We start from the raw sequence: 14,386 nt of genomic DNA on the forward strand, positions 1-14,386 counted from the left end.
GAAACAATGGGTATCAAGCAGAGGTTGATATGAAAATCCAAAAGAGCTAGACTTGTTTCAGACACAGCATTTTAGTGTCTCTAAGGATTATGTCTTAGTCGGGCTTGACAATCCAATACCTACTTCATTTAAATAAGTCCTCCCTGTGGCTATGTTCCTGCTTTTCTCCAGAACTCCTGAAACCTGTCTGGGGATGCCCTGTCCGTGGTGCTGAACCACCCGAGCCCGGGCTGGCGGACGTGAGGACTCGCTCGGGGTGGGCACCTGACCGTGGTGCTGCAAACACGAGCTCGGGACCCAGAAAACAGACGACTGTAGGACATCAGTCACAGCCCCATGGGACCATTTGCACCTTTGTCTCCTAATTTTGGCAAATGTGCTAAAGGAAATGACACAACAGCTTGACTTAGCTGTCAGAAAGGGTAATTGACCAATTTTATCATGCACAAAAGTCCCTGACGAAATCTGTCTGAGGGTCCCTGGCAATTGAGACTCACAAAATCACTCTCCCTCTGCATTTAGAAATGGGAAAAACTTACATTATTAAACCAAAACTTTTAATGGGAATATAACAGACTACTCAGCAGTTTAGTTGGTACAATTTCTAATTCCACAATAGATATTCTTGTCCAAACAAAGAAAGCCAGTAATAGTCCTAAAATTATAGCACTATCCTGGGATGTGAACAAGAGAACTTCATACACTTGCACAGCTTTCTTCAAAGACTGACTTGACTTCTGAGTTCCCATATCACAAGCAAGGACCCCAGTCACGATTTCTATCTATATTCAAAGACGACATTGGAAAGAAAAAGGCTTTGTTCACTCAGCTAGATTTTGCTCTTTTATAGTTTTCTCAATGGTATCTACATATGCATCCTTAAAAATCAAGGTACTGCACAGAGTACTGCCTCCTGTTTGAATGCTTCCCTTCTCCTAAAAGCTTCTTTTAACATGATTATGTCAAATATCTAAATCTATCAACTTCTTTGCACAAACAGGTCTGGAGATCAAATGTACATCTACAGCAAGGTGATAAACCAGTTTCCATAATAATTTCTCTCAACTGTTTCCTATTCTGCATACAATTTTAGAGAGGATGGAGTGTCCCTTTCCTCGAAGAAGGAGGTTGTATTTTACAAAGAAAGCATGATAACTTGTTATCTGATAATGAAGGGAATCTGATAAATATACTTTATACTACAAATACCAAAATCTGTAACAGACTACTGAAGGAATAATGAAAAATGTGTCTCCTTTTCAGGTATCACTGCTTCAGGCTGACTGTAGATGGGGGCTACTCTTGATATCTCTGCCATTATTTCTTGAGGTGATCCAAAATTCTAGAAAATATACTGGATCTTTTATTAACTGCCAGGGATTCTGATAGAAAGTTTGAAATATTTTATTTCCTGTACTGTCCTGTTTTAAGCAGGGATTGACATGAACTTCCCTGAAAGGAAAAATATTTGTAACTTCCTTCTGAGCTTATCCTATCAGGCTTTGGAATGCTTTCAAATTAAGTGGTAACTTTTGTCACAGGTACAGATGACAAATTTACTGCCTAAAATACTAGTGACAAGGCAACCAGGGCAGATGGTGAGCCCAGCAGTGTGAAGCAACATAGGTTTCAGTGCCTAAATTCCAGATGTAATTGCCTATCAAACTAAGTCATCACCACTGCATCCACTATTGTTATTTCTCACACTGTTCCTCTCATCTTCTTTTAGTGTCCAAACATGCTTTATGCTTAGAAGGACACCGAGTCCTTCTGGTGGGTTTATCAGTTTTAACTGGTAGTAACCCGCATTGATTTTGTGTTGGAGCATGAGCTGAATTGAATGAAAACATAATTTTCATCTCCTACTTGAAAAGCACTGGTTTACAGAATGCCTGTACAAATTTTAATGCCTCTCTAGACAAAAAGATTTCTTTAAAAAATTGCAAATGTATACTAGGTGCACATCAAAACACGTGTTACTTTCTATTTCTTTGCCAAGGGGTAACAAGAGATAACTAAGCAAATTTCATGCCCACCCCACTCTGTTTCCTCACAGGGGAAAATACGCAGCACAAGTTATATGTTCAGAGAATCTGTACTCCTGAAATGGGCACCCTGCAACAGAATTCAGGCTGGCATGCTAAAGAACAGTCAAAGTGACATTTGCATTAGAACAACAAAACTAGTCTAATTTGTCATAGTAAAAAAATCTATTACTTCTCTTCCGTCAAAGTGTATTTGATATCAGTGGCTCCCACATACCAATTAAACACCTCACTTCACTGAAGGTGAGACCTATTTGTTGCTTTTGTACACTTGACTGGAAAAGAAGTCATTACATACATAACAGCCTCTATAAAATTGATGATGATTGCATGAAAATGATAAAAATGAAAATAAAAATATTATTATGTACACATGTAGCTACAGTGAAGACAAAAGAAGATTTAAGAATGGCATAATTTTCTTCTTCTAGCAGTGTCAGTTTATGATCATACAGAAATTTTGTGCCTTATGAAAGAAAAATTATCAACAGCCACTTGCATACATCAAGATCCTGTAACAAACTTTTGAGAGTATAAAGTCATGTTTTGATACCTCAGTATTTTCCATGTATTTTTATTTCTTTTTTTTTTTTTTCCTTATCCAATTCCAGAAACACAATGCAATTTATTGCTTCCACGGAATAAAGAAAAAGAAAAAAATGTGCTTTTGAATAACCTAAGTAATACAGAAAATGGGACACATTCTGGTGAGAAACTGTGTCTGTTGTATAAATAAAATATATGCAGCTATAAATACAATATGTAATACTCATTCCAAACCATAGTCACCCCTTAAGAAATAAACACTCGAGTCAAAGCAGGGTAACAGACTGGCAGTGCACTCCTGGCATTTGTCAGGAGCATTCGTCAGGCTGACAGTAATATTAACCACAATCCATTTCAGTTGCTTTGGTTTATCATTGTGTGACTGATGTTCAAAACAATGCCATAAGAAGCTGCTTAAATAAAGTGTTGGTTTAACCTATACACCACAGTTGTTTAAATCTGTACTAACTGTGGATTTAGTTAATATATTAACAAAACTGTTATCCATATTTGATGCTTTATAATACCTAATCTTAACTTGCAATTACTTAAAAAAAACCTCTCCATTTTTAATTTTCTTAGGTACCAAAAAAAGTAAAAATATTGACCTGACATCCTTTCTGCCAGACCAAAAATCAAAGTTTTCCTTTTCTTTACTCAGCAGGAGCACTAAATTGTGATGCATTTCGGGACGTGGATAAGGGAAAGACATAAAGCAGAAGACTGTTAAAAGTTAAATGAAATGTCCTTAAATATTTTTAAAACCTTTAGCAGTGCAAAAGCGTAGACATGCTACAATACACATTTAGAACATATTTTGAAGTATTACCCCCAAGATAACAGTATTACAATGAAAATATCACAAAATACATGACATTTAAACATTTTCATAATTGAATATTAGCAAGGTTTTTCTCAGATATTTGCCATTAATTTATCATCTGACACAAAGTTTAACATTTCAACTACATAGAGTTGATACTGCTAGAAATGCCTAAACAGTGACCAAAATTTGAATTACAGAATCACAGAATCACAGAATAGTCAGGGTTGGAAGGGACCTCTGGAGATCATCTAGTCCAACCCCCCTGCCAGAGCAGGGTCACCTACAACAGGTTGCACAGGACAGCGTCCAGGCGGGTTTTGAATGTCTCCAGAGTGGGAGACTCCACAACCTCTCTGGGCAGCCTGTTCCAGTGCTCTGCCACCCTCAAAGTAAAGGAGTTCCTCCTCATGTTTAGACGGAACTTCCTATGTTCAAGCTTGTGCCCATTACCCCTCATCCTATCAATGGGCACCACTGAAAAAAGACTCCTCCCATCCCTCTGGCATCCTCCCTTTAAGTATTTGAAAGCATTAATAAGATCCACCCTCATTCTCCTTTTCTCTAGACTAAAGAGACCCAAGTGCCTCAGCCTTTCCTCATATGAAAGATGTTCTAATCCCCTAATCATCTTCGTAGCCCTTTGCTGGACCCTCTCCAGTAGATCCCTGGTCTTTCTTGAACTGGGGAGCCCAGAACTGGACGCAGTACTCCAGATGTGGCCTCACCAGGGCAGAGTAGAGGGGGAGGATGACCTCCCTCGACCTGCTGGCCACACTCTTTTTGATGCACCCCAGGATGCCATTGGCCTTCTTGGCCACAAGGGCACATTGCTGGCTCATGGTCATCCTGTTGTCCACCAGGACTCCCAGGTCCCTTTCCACAGAGCTGCTCTCCAGCAGGTCAGCCCCCAACCTGTACTGATGCATGGGGTTATTCCTCCCCAGATGCAGTACCCTACATTTACCCTTGTTGAATTTCATTAGGTTCCTCTCTGCCCAACTCTCCAGCCTGTCCAGGTCACGCTGTAAAGCAGCACAGCCTTCTGGCGTGTCAGCCACTCCTCCCAGTTTAGTGTCATCAGCAAACTTGCTGATGGTACACTCCATCCCTTCATCCAGATCATCGATGAATATATTGAACAGGACTGGACCCAGTACTGACCCTTGAGGGACACCACTTGCTGTATCTGAGAAAGGTATGGCATCAAGACTTTCATCATATACATGGGAAGGAGTGGCAATTCATCCAAAACAGCAGTTACATTTTCAGAGAACAAGACACACTGTCTGATGAACTACATTTAAGAGAACATAAGGGAAAATGTGTTTTAATTATACATATATGCATAAATATTCAATATTCCCTAACAATAGGGGCAATTCTCTGCCGATCACCTGTTAAAGATTAAAAGCTCCCAAGAAAATCACATTACAGGCTTAAATAATATTAATGAAACTCCTTCTATGCATCATACAGATTGACTGACATCTAGTATTGTAATAATTATTTCCTGTATTAACGTCATAGTTTTCAATCATATGATTGAGAAGGTTAAGTATAGATACAGATACCACCTAAGTAACGTCCATTTGGTAATGTCCCTAAGTAATGTTCTCTCTCAGCAATGGCAATGGAAAGATTCCCTCAGAACTTAGTAATCCTCAAAGACTACTTTCATGAACACAGAAATCCATATAACCAGTCACTGTTAACAAAGAAACGCATGGAAAAAGAGCAGGTTTGCTATCCAATTTCTTAATGGAGGCAAGATTGGTACCTAACCTAAAATGAGGAAAAAATTGCTCTACACTGCACTTAGTTCTATTTCAGGGTGGAGAAAGAAAGAGTAGGACTAGAGTGCTGACTGAATTGACTAGTTTACAAATTAAAATACAATTAAAAGGAGATGCCTCAGAAGTATAGCAGCTGGAGAATCCTTTTTTTTTGGATTATTTTAGCAATTACATTATATATGTCATTGAACAAAAATTAATGGAAAATGAGGTTGCAAAAATCATGTCATAATCAAGGAAGTTATTATTGACTAATATGTTTACTTTATGTACTAGTTCAAGCTTCACAGAGATGATGTTACTCCTAAGTTTTCCGTTCTCACTTAAGTGTAATTCACAAGTCTAGTCTATATTGGGGATAGGTTTTTTTAGTTGTGAACTACCTTCAGATATTTTTTGGCCTGGGGTTATTAAGAAAGCATTTCTTAAATTCCACAACAATAAATTGTTTTAAAATATTATTTACCTTCGAAAGATTTGTTAAACTATAAAATATGTATGGGTTTACCAATTGATCTGGATTTGTGTAAGTGAGACATTCTGAGAAAGCATAGAGTTCATGACTTAAACTAAATAACACTATTAGAATATGTTACAATGACAGTACCTCAGTATATCTCTACTTTGGACTTAAAAACATTATTCCTTTATTTTTATTTGTACATACATATACACAAAAGGTATAGTATAGTCTTCAAATATATATACGTATATGTATATATACACACATATATATCTACATATATACTTGCATATATATTTGATGAGTATACAATATATTTTTTAAGGCTAAAATACTATATCTGTAGTAAAAAAATTAATTTTCTGGAGTTTTTCACACATTTAGCTTAATCAATTGCAAATTGAAAGCGAGAGCTTTTAAAAACTACCTTACTTCTTTGGGGATTTTTTTTTTCTATCAAATTATCAATTTGAATGGAAGACTTCTGCAAAAAACAATCTATAATTAAAACAAGTTTTTTACCTTTTCCACAAATTAACAATATTGCTCCGTGTGCCAATCGTTTCCCATAATAGCTAACTTTTAGAAAAAGATCCTGTTTGATCACTGCACCTAGTCTTTGTAGAGAAAATGAGAGATGCTTCTACTTTGTAAAATGAAATATTCCTCTCTTGGAAAAGACTGAAAGAGAATAATCACATTCTATGAAGCTTTAAACAGGCTGTATAATATTGCATCTGCATATGTTTGTCTGGGAAAGAATCTTAGAAAAGCAAGGCTACTCTGACAGAAAGGAGTTGTTTGGAAAAATTGTTAAAACCTGACAATGTCTGTCTGACAAACTACAACTATTGAGTGTGCCTGAAGGGGATACACAGAGAAAATGAAAAAATAAAGTTTCTACTTATGGGAATAAGGGCAATGATTTAAAAGTACTTAAAATGTAATAGTACTTAAAATATAACAGTATCACAGACTTTGCTACTAAAAAAGTACAATTCTCTTCAGAAAAACAGAGAATTATTTGGCTAATTTTTAATCTTTAGCAGTCTTCAGCATTCCTAACTTCCTTAAATTTTGAAATTCAATATAATGTATATGCTCCAACTAACAGCACCTTCCATTGACAGTTACTAAATCGATACAATCAGAAGCAATAAGAATACATCAATAATGCATTTTTCCAAAATCTGATCCCTATTATCAGTATACACATATAGAAACCAAACACCGTTAATGGTTGTGCATTTAACATTAATGTATCAAACACAGCAGAAAACATTAAGAAGACTGAAAGCTGCTGTGATAAATATTGGAGAGAAAAAAAGGTGTATCTGATGAGAAATACCTTTGACAAATCCCTGAAGTTGCTTGGAAGTGTAAGGTCCAACTCCTCTGATTCGTAGTTGGTGATAACCCAAGGGAAGACGGGGTACTGATTTAAATCATTGTAAGTTCGACCTGACGAACAACAAAAAAAACCCCACCGTGAGTTGAAAGAGTTATATTTAACTAAAATACCAACCTCTAAAGATACAACAATATAACTATATGAGCTCTTCAAAAGAACTGTAATTTATTTCAGATCTTATATCATTACAAGATTCTACTTTGCTTTATTGACAAGGATAATGAAAAAGTTCACAAATTGCTGGTATTTAATTTAAAACACCGCAGCCCATTTCACTTTAATTGTAAACTCTTTTGCAATAAGAGTGACAGTTAAATCCATTCATTTTCTATGCATTTCTCCTTTCCTTGTTTATGTCATCTTGTCTTCTGTTTCTTTAAGGTGAAACACTTCAAAAATGAAGGCAATGACTTTTGGTGATGCTAAAAATTAAAGCAGTATTTCTACATACTCTATTAAATTCAATATGTGAAAGCAGAATGAAGCAGCTCAGCATTTTAGATTGAGAAATTATGCAAGTAAAAAACATTTCATCTAAAGAATTCACTTTGAGGGGAATTTTTCCTTGACTATTGACCATCTATGGATATGTCAACATTTACGAGAACAGAAAATCTGTTCTGCTCTCAAGATCACACGTGCACTTCCATGCATCTGTAAGATGGAAATAATATCCTTCTTCCAGTAAAAACAAAATATTCAGTTAGAATAACTGTATACTGTACATACACATACACTACATAACCTGGTTTATAATTGTAAGACGTGTAATTTTTACACAGATCCTGTCTCTTTTTGTGATATTGTCACAGAAGCTCATTCATTCACACCACCTCCAATCAGTATGTTCTCAGATTTTGTCTAGCTTGGTATTAAAAGTCTCACAGGACATGTTTTTACATTTCCACAGGAATATTATTTCACAACCCAATCTACAAGTTTGTCAGAAAACACCTTCTAAAATTCCACCTAAGTTTTTCTTTTCTTACGCCATCCAGTATTTTTTCCGTCCTGGTTTACAGAATTTTGAAATGGTATAATCAGATCCCTTCTTTCCCTAATCAGTTGGTTATGTTGCGCATTCTCTCTTAGTCGGGATTAAGGCTACTTACATGACACTGTGATATCTATACTTATTTGTTTCAAATTGATAGCCATCGTGACAATCTTTTAACTCTCCATCATGGGCAACTAAACTTTCCCTTTTTGCATAATGTTATCTTTTTGTTCCTTTTAACCTCAAATAATGAGCAGGTAAGAATTCACTTTATTATTTCAATAACGTATTGAAGCTGAGAAGGATCACTAGAGCCACAGAAAACAGTGGCATGATCTTGCCCTGTTCCACTTTAGCAGTAAGGAGGCAAGAAGACCTACCCCTACTTTTATAAAATCTGCCAGTATCATGGCATCTCTGACTTAATGACTGATTACAGAAACTAGCAAGATTGACCATTTGTATAAAATGTAAGTAGTGTGAGCAGAGGCATTTGTTTTATCAACCGTGTTAGCAAGAGCCAAGTCTGAAAGGGAATTAATGGACCTTTAAACACTGTCAATACCATAGGAAAATGCTGAAAATTGAGAATTTTTTTAAGTTGCTCCGAGAACAAAATATGTTGGAAAATAAAAGAGAAGTCATGAGACCTAACAATTAGCCTCCATTTACTAAACTGAAATCAAGTTGGTTAGAAGCTAATGAAGTAAGATGGGTTAAATGAAATTTAGCTTAGCATTTACAGGAGGGGTTAGGACAACCACACAGGGGTATGAATTAGGATTTGGGAATGGATGAATGTTGTCCTGGCACAGCAGCGCTGGTGATCCAGGCACTACACTCTTTTCCAAGACCAACCATACATCTTTTAGCAGTAGTATTTATTGACTCCAGGAACAGCCTGCTCCCCAGCTGAGAACTTCCAGAGGCTTCCAGCCCTACAGAGAACTTGTTGCATCAATGGTATTTAGGGAGGATGGTACTTATAAATATTAAAACTTAGAATACTAAGGGATAAAGAAGTTACTATTTCTGAGACTGTCTAAATAGTAGATAGTCGTTGTAGATCTTGTCCTTCCACAACAGTCAAGATACTCTGACCTTAGAGATACATTTTAAGAGCAGTTCAGTACAGCATTATGAATTGTATGCCTCTCTACTACATAAACATAAAATAACTATTAATAAAGTACATTTAGGAGGATTTTGTGAAGTTGTTCTTCAGAAGAAAATTGTACATAGTAAAAGTTATTTATTAAAAGGGTAAAATCCAGTAGTGCCCCAGGTTTGTTGAGACTGTGCCACCATTAAGTCCTTTTCTAAGTCATTATAGTAATTTGTGTTACCTGCTATAGTGTTTAGAAACATCAGGTATTCAAAGTTGGAAATTTCCCGGTGTTGCCATCTCTGGGTCATATTGGAAGCTTTGAAAATCTGTCGTGGACTAGCCAAAGAAATGCGCCTGAAAAAAACCAAAAAATTGGAAAAAATGAGAAAACCTGGTAGGCCTTCCTTTTTACCTATCTGAATTTTAGTGGCAGTTGTAATACTTTTTAATAGTAAAACTTTTTAATAGTTCTATGGTAGATTTCTCTGGAGATCAAATTGCTATTTTGGATACTTGAAGTTCATTTTTAAAGTTTTATAATCTAATAAGAACAAAAGACTTAAAACATCTGACAGCTGGATACGTCAAGATTTGAAAGCTTTCAAACAGAAACCTTTACAGCTGTGCAAATTCAGCTGCTCTGTGAAGGCTTGATGTATTACAGAACTGTTACTAGTGATTTAGAGAGATGGCAGACCATTAAAGAAGAAAATTACACAACTTTTAGAATTTCACATAAGAATAAAGTCATGTTTTAGGAGAGGTTTTTAAATCCCTTGAGAACAAAGGAAAACAACGATAAGATGATAGAACTTCATTATGAAGTCCATCCTCTTGAGATTTAAATTCTGGGCAGTGTTGGGGATTTAGTCATAAATAACTCAATTAAACTTTTAGAATTTTATGCCAAATTTCCTAATGTTTATGAAAGAAAACTATAGAGTCATTCCTTGGAGTGATAAATCAAGCAAAGAAGAGCTTATCATAAAATTCCCAAGACTGTTTTGTTCATAATGAAAACATCTGTAAATACCAGAACCCCATCACTTAGGGGGAAAAAAAAATTAGAGATAGCTTTAGTTAACAAATCTTTACAGGTATTGGCAAACAATTGAAGAAAACAGTTACAGTAACTGAATATGTTTTTATTTTAATAAACGGCATTATACTGTAAACAAATCCATCAGTATAAATGGATGTGAAATTTTGAACAAATGTGTCTATACTTTCATGTATATTTAAGAAATTGCACACATAATTAGCTTCTGTAAATAGAAATCCTTACGTTCTTACAGAGTGGCTATCATTGCAGTTCAAGAGAGTTTTTTATGGACTTGATTAAAAAAAAAGGTTAACTAGAAAACACAATAGAAAACATCCTCAATTATTTTAATGCCGTTTCTGTGCACAGAAATCTTTAAAAATAAAAATCTAAACAAGAATCAAGATACTCCTTAAGGGTTGCTGTTTCTCCTAAAAATTTTGAAATTAATCTACTTTAGAATAGTTTATAATTCATTAAAATACAAGAGGTAAGCAATCCAACTAGAGATGAGGTATACCTCAAAAACTTCTATTTCCATCAGCCTCAGTGAAAACTAAACCATGCTGCATTTCATGCAGCAAACTAAACCATTTCTGCATTTCATCCAGAAAATATCTGGCAATCAAGCCCTAATCTTCTGCTAAAAAAGATGTAGCAAACTGAATCATATTCTTCAGTTTTAGGATCCAAACACACAGTCTGACATTGCAATGATAATTTCTCACAATGTAAAATTTGAACAGTGTCCTCCAGAGCCAAAAGACAAGCACACCATACCAACCTTTCACACGCTGTTCAGCTTATATTGTTCTACACATCACTACAATATCTTTCTGATGAGGAACGATCATTTTCATCTATGTTTAAATACTACAGAGGATTCAAGGATGTTACAGTCAAGCTAATGTAATTGAACACCGCCATAAAAGCTAATCAGTCCTACAACCAGTCTTAAATCAGTCTTAAATTTTAGTGAGTTGGCAAGCATAAAGAAACCTATTTTCCTTAAGCAGGGTAAGTGATTGAGTCTCACTGCCAAAAAGAAGCTCTCTTCCCTATAACAGACAGAAATCACAAAAAAATTCAAATTCCGAAGTTTTTATTATACAAACACATTGCAAATAGCATGCAGAAGTGATAAGCTGAGGATGTGCACGTTTTGTAAACCAGTAGGTGTAAATGGTTCAAACCATGTAGGCTGGTTTGATGAAAAAAGAACTCTTAGAACTGACAGATGAAATGAACTCAAATTGTAAAATACCTGGTCTGGGGTAGTCCAAAGATGGTACCAATACCAACCCGAGGTAGACAGTTAACCACTTTCTTTACTGTTGCTTGGTCAGGAAAGTTGAACATGACACCCACTGTGAACACAAGAGTTGAAATATGGTATGATTTTACACCTTTTATTTTAGGCTTTCTGGCCCAATAAAATTTAACCCTAAGCTTAGGTGTTGAACAGGTAAAAGATTAGACATGTTTCCTCCAGGTTACTATAGATATATTTTTTTAATAATTTCCAGAACTGCTTTTATTGATGTCCAATGGGAATTTCAACAGAATTCGTCACCATTACAAAGCTTTCAAGGTCTACATTTGTTTTCTTTTCTGAATAGAAGTTAAACCTATATGCACAGATTGACTGTCTAGAAACGATTTAAAAAAAAAAAAAGTTTATATATTAATTGGATGACACATTTACTAGTTTCTTTTCTAGATATTTTCAAGAAATATTCTTCAAAATATGATCTTTTTTTTTTTAAACATTCAATGACACTTACGAAATAGCAACCTAAAAATCTAAATAACAGTCTAATTATAGCATCACCAGTGGACATTTATGACTTCACAGAGTACAACTACAAGCTCCAAAATAGGAAAGTGTTTATGCACATGATTAATATTCTGTTGGACAATATGCACTTCAGCTATGCACAACAATGCTCGGCAAGATACACTTACCAGCCATGTTCAAGATTAGAGACCGTTTTAAGCTCAGACAAAACTTTTTTTGACTAGCATACTAACTGCATAAAACGTGTTATCCTTTGAAACATTTACTGATTTCAGGACAACGTTTCATATCATTACCAAAACAATGTTTTACATTTTAAAAGTGTCATCCTAACACCCACTTCATTTGGTGTCTTTTTATATAGTTTTCAAAATTTGTTTTTCAAAATTTCATTATCAGTATAAAAGCACTAAAAGTACCTAAAGAATCTTAGTTTAAACTGCAAAGACATGATATAACCTGGTTTAAATAAGATTTAGGGGGGGAAAATAGCAGAAGAAAATTCTCTGAGTCTCAACACACTATATTTTGAGCAACTTGTCACTACATATGTGTGTCTGAAAAAGAAACTGAAGAAAGGGGGCAGTAGAAAAAAGGTTCATAAACAAGGTAAATCCACATTACTTTCTTAGCGTTGCACTAGGGTCTAACTGAAAGAAATTATTACTAGAAATGAAGCATGAAGGTACACCAGTCACTGGTCTAATCTAGTGTGAAGTTCTTTCATTATGTTGCTCTTGGTGTGTATAACTAACTATTTACCCTCCAAAGGGACAAAAAAATTCCTTCATACATAACAGATCAGAGGTAGGTATGCCTTAAGCAAGAGTTTCCAGAGAATGCCAAATAAACATGCGGATATAAAGGAAAGTGAGGCATTGCTAATTCCCAGTTACAGTGTTTGATCATAATTCCTCGTTAAAAAAAAAAAAAGGAGAAACTAAATTACAAAAATATACTTGTTTAAATATCGAGACCCTTAATCTAATCCCTTCCACTACCTACACAAATCCATACCAAAAAAGACATGACTAAACAGCCAAACAGAATGCACATGTTGCCAAATCAACACTTGCCGTTCCTCTAAACTCACAGTACCTCTATTTGCCATGAATATCTCCAGTGCTGTATTTTGCAAAAGATAACGTCGGGAAAAGATAGATCGAATCTCTGAAAAGAGCCATTTTCCATGGAGTCCTTCTGTATATGCCAGAATCTAGTAGAAAGAGACAGAGAGACAGAGAGAATGTTTTAAATATATTGTTAGTACAGGTAACATCTTGTAAAAGAGAAACTGTTTGACCCACAAATGTGGATTCTACCATTACATGCAAAAGCTGCAGCAAAATTAAAATATGCTCATACTTCAAATCACGCTATGAACCTATAATGGATTTTTGAAGTCCTAAATTCAACTACTCATGTCAAGGATTTTAAAAATTCACTTGTATTTTTTTTTCCATTAAAAACAACTGCCTATTTTCCATAACCAAGGGAGTTTCAGAAACATTATGAAATGTTTGGCACTTCAGCAAAGCATAAAAACATATTCTGAGATGTATTACTAGTATTGTATTACTAGTATATGTATTACTAGAAATGTATTACTAGATGTATCTGCACTCCTTTTAGCATTGTAATAACAGGCTTGTAACAAATAAGCAAGAAAAAAATGTCTTTAAAGAAAAAAATGTTCCTTACATTTATCGTTAAGGCAACATTCATTAATTCTGGAACTATAAAGGTTGGCTGTATAAGAGGTTAAGTATCATTTTGTCAGCTAAGGTTAAACACAAACCTGCAAATGAACTCAGCATAATCTCTCTATGGAGTAAGCGGTTGTCAAAGTAACTTGTTACAATTCCTGTCATCCCATCTGACAGACACAGATGCTTAGTCTGCCTTCACAATTCAAACTAATCCCATTTTCAGTCCTCAGCCACTTTGTTTCTTTGTTGCTTCACTTTTTCCTTTTCACTGCAAAGCTTAATTATGTAAGTGTTAAGGAACAGCGAGATTGGACACATCTCTGCCTCAGATTAGCAAACCATAAATGAAAGAAAATCTGAGATTTGTCAATTTTAGCAAACACAAAAGCACTTAACAGAAATCCATCACAGAGAGAGATATTCAGATACACTCCTAGTTAGCATCACTCTTACTACAATTTCACTTGAGCAATATATTGTCTATAAAAAAGTGAAATTCAAGCCTTCAAAATAACAGACTGTTAATGAATCCCAACATTTATTTATAAACTTTTAACACAGTAGGATTTTGCCTCACACGTACCTTATATTCACAAACAACCTGCATTTTTGTATCACAGAGAGCAGAAGCACCATTATAAAAGCACT

General features: G+C 35.2%; 1 protein-coding gene across 3 annotated transcripts in view; it reads right to left on the minus strand.

Annotated features, from left to right (window-relative positions):
- The window catches only part of LRBA (LPS responsive beige-like anchor protein), a gene marked incomplete at its 5' end in the record, with an annotated part of 425,426 nt that overhangs the window by 126,145 nt on the left and 284,895 nt on the right, over positions 1-14,386 (minus strand). For all 3 annotated transcript variants that reach the window (XM_082482677.1, XM_082482676.1, XM_082482675.1), the window contains 4 exons: positions 7,022-7,134; positions 9,428-9,543; positions 11,496-11,598; positions 13,128-13,245. In XM_082482677.1, coding sequence (XP_082338803.1) covers positions 7,022-7,134; positions 9,428-9,543; positions 11,496-11,598; positions 13,128-13,245 — 450 coding nt within the window. The remainder of the gene's footprint in view (positions 1-7,021; positions 7,135-9,427; positions 9,544-11,495; positions 11,599-13,127; positions 13,246-14,386) is intronic.

This window comes from Vanellus vanellus (genome assembly GCF_965231255.1).
Source record: "Vanellus vanellus genome assembly, chromosome: 4".
NCBI classification, from domain to species: domain Eukaryota; kingdom Metazoa; phylum Chordata; class Aves; order Charadriiformes; family Charadriidae; genus Vanellus; species Vanellus vanellus.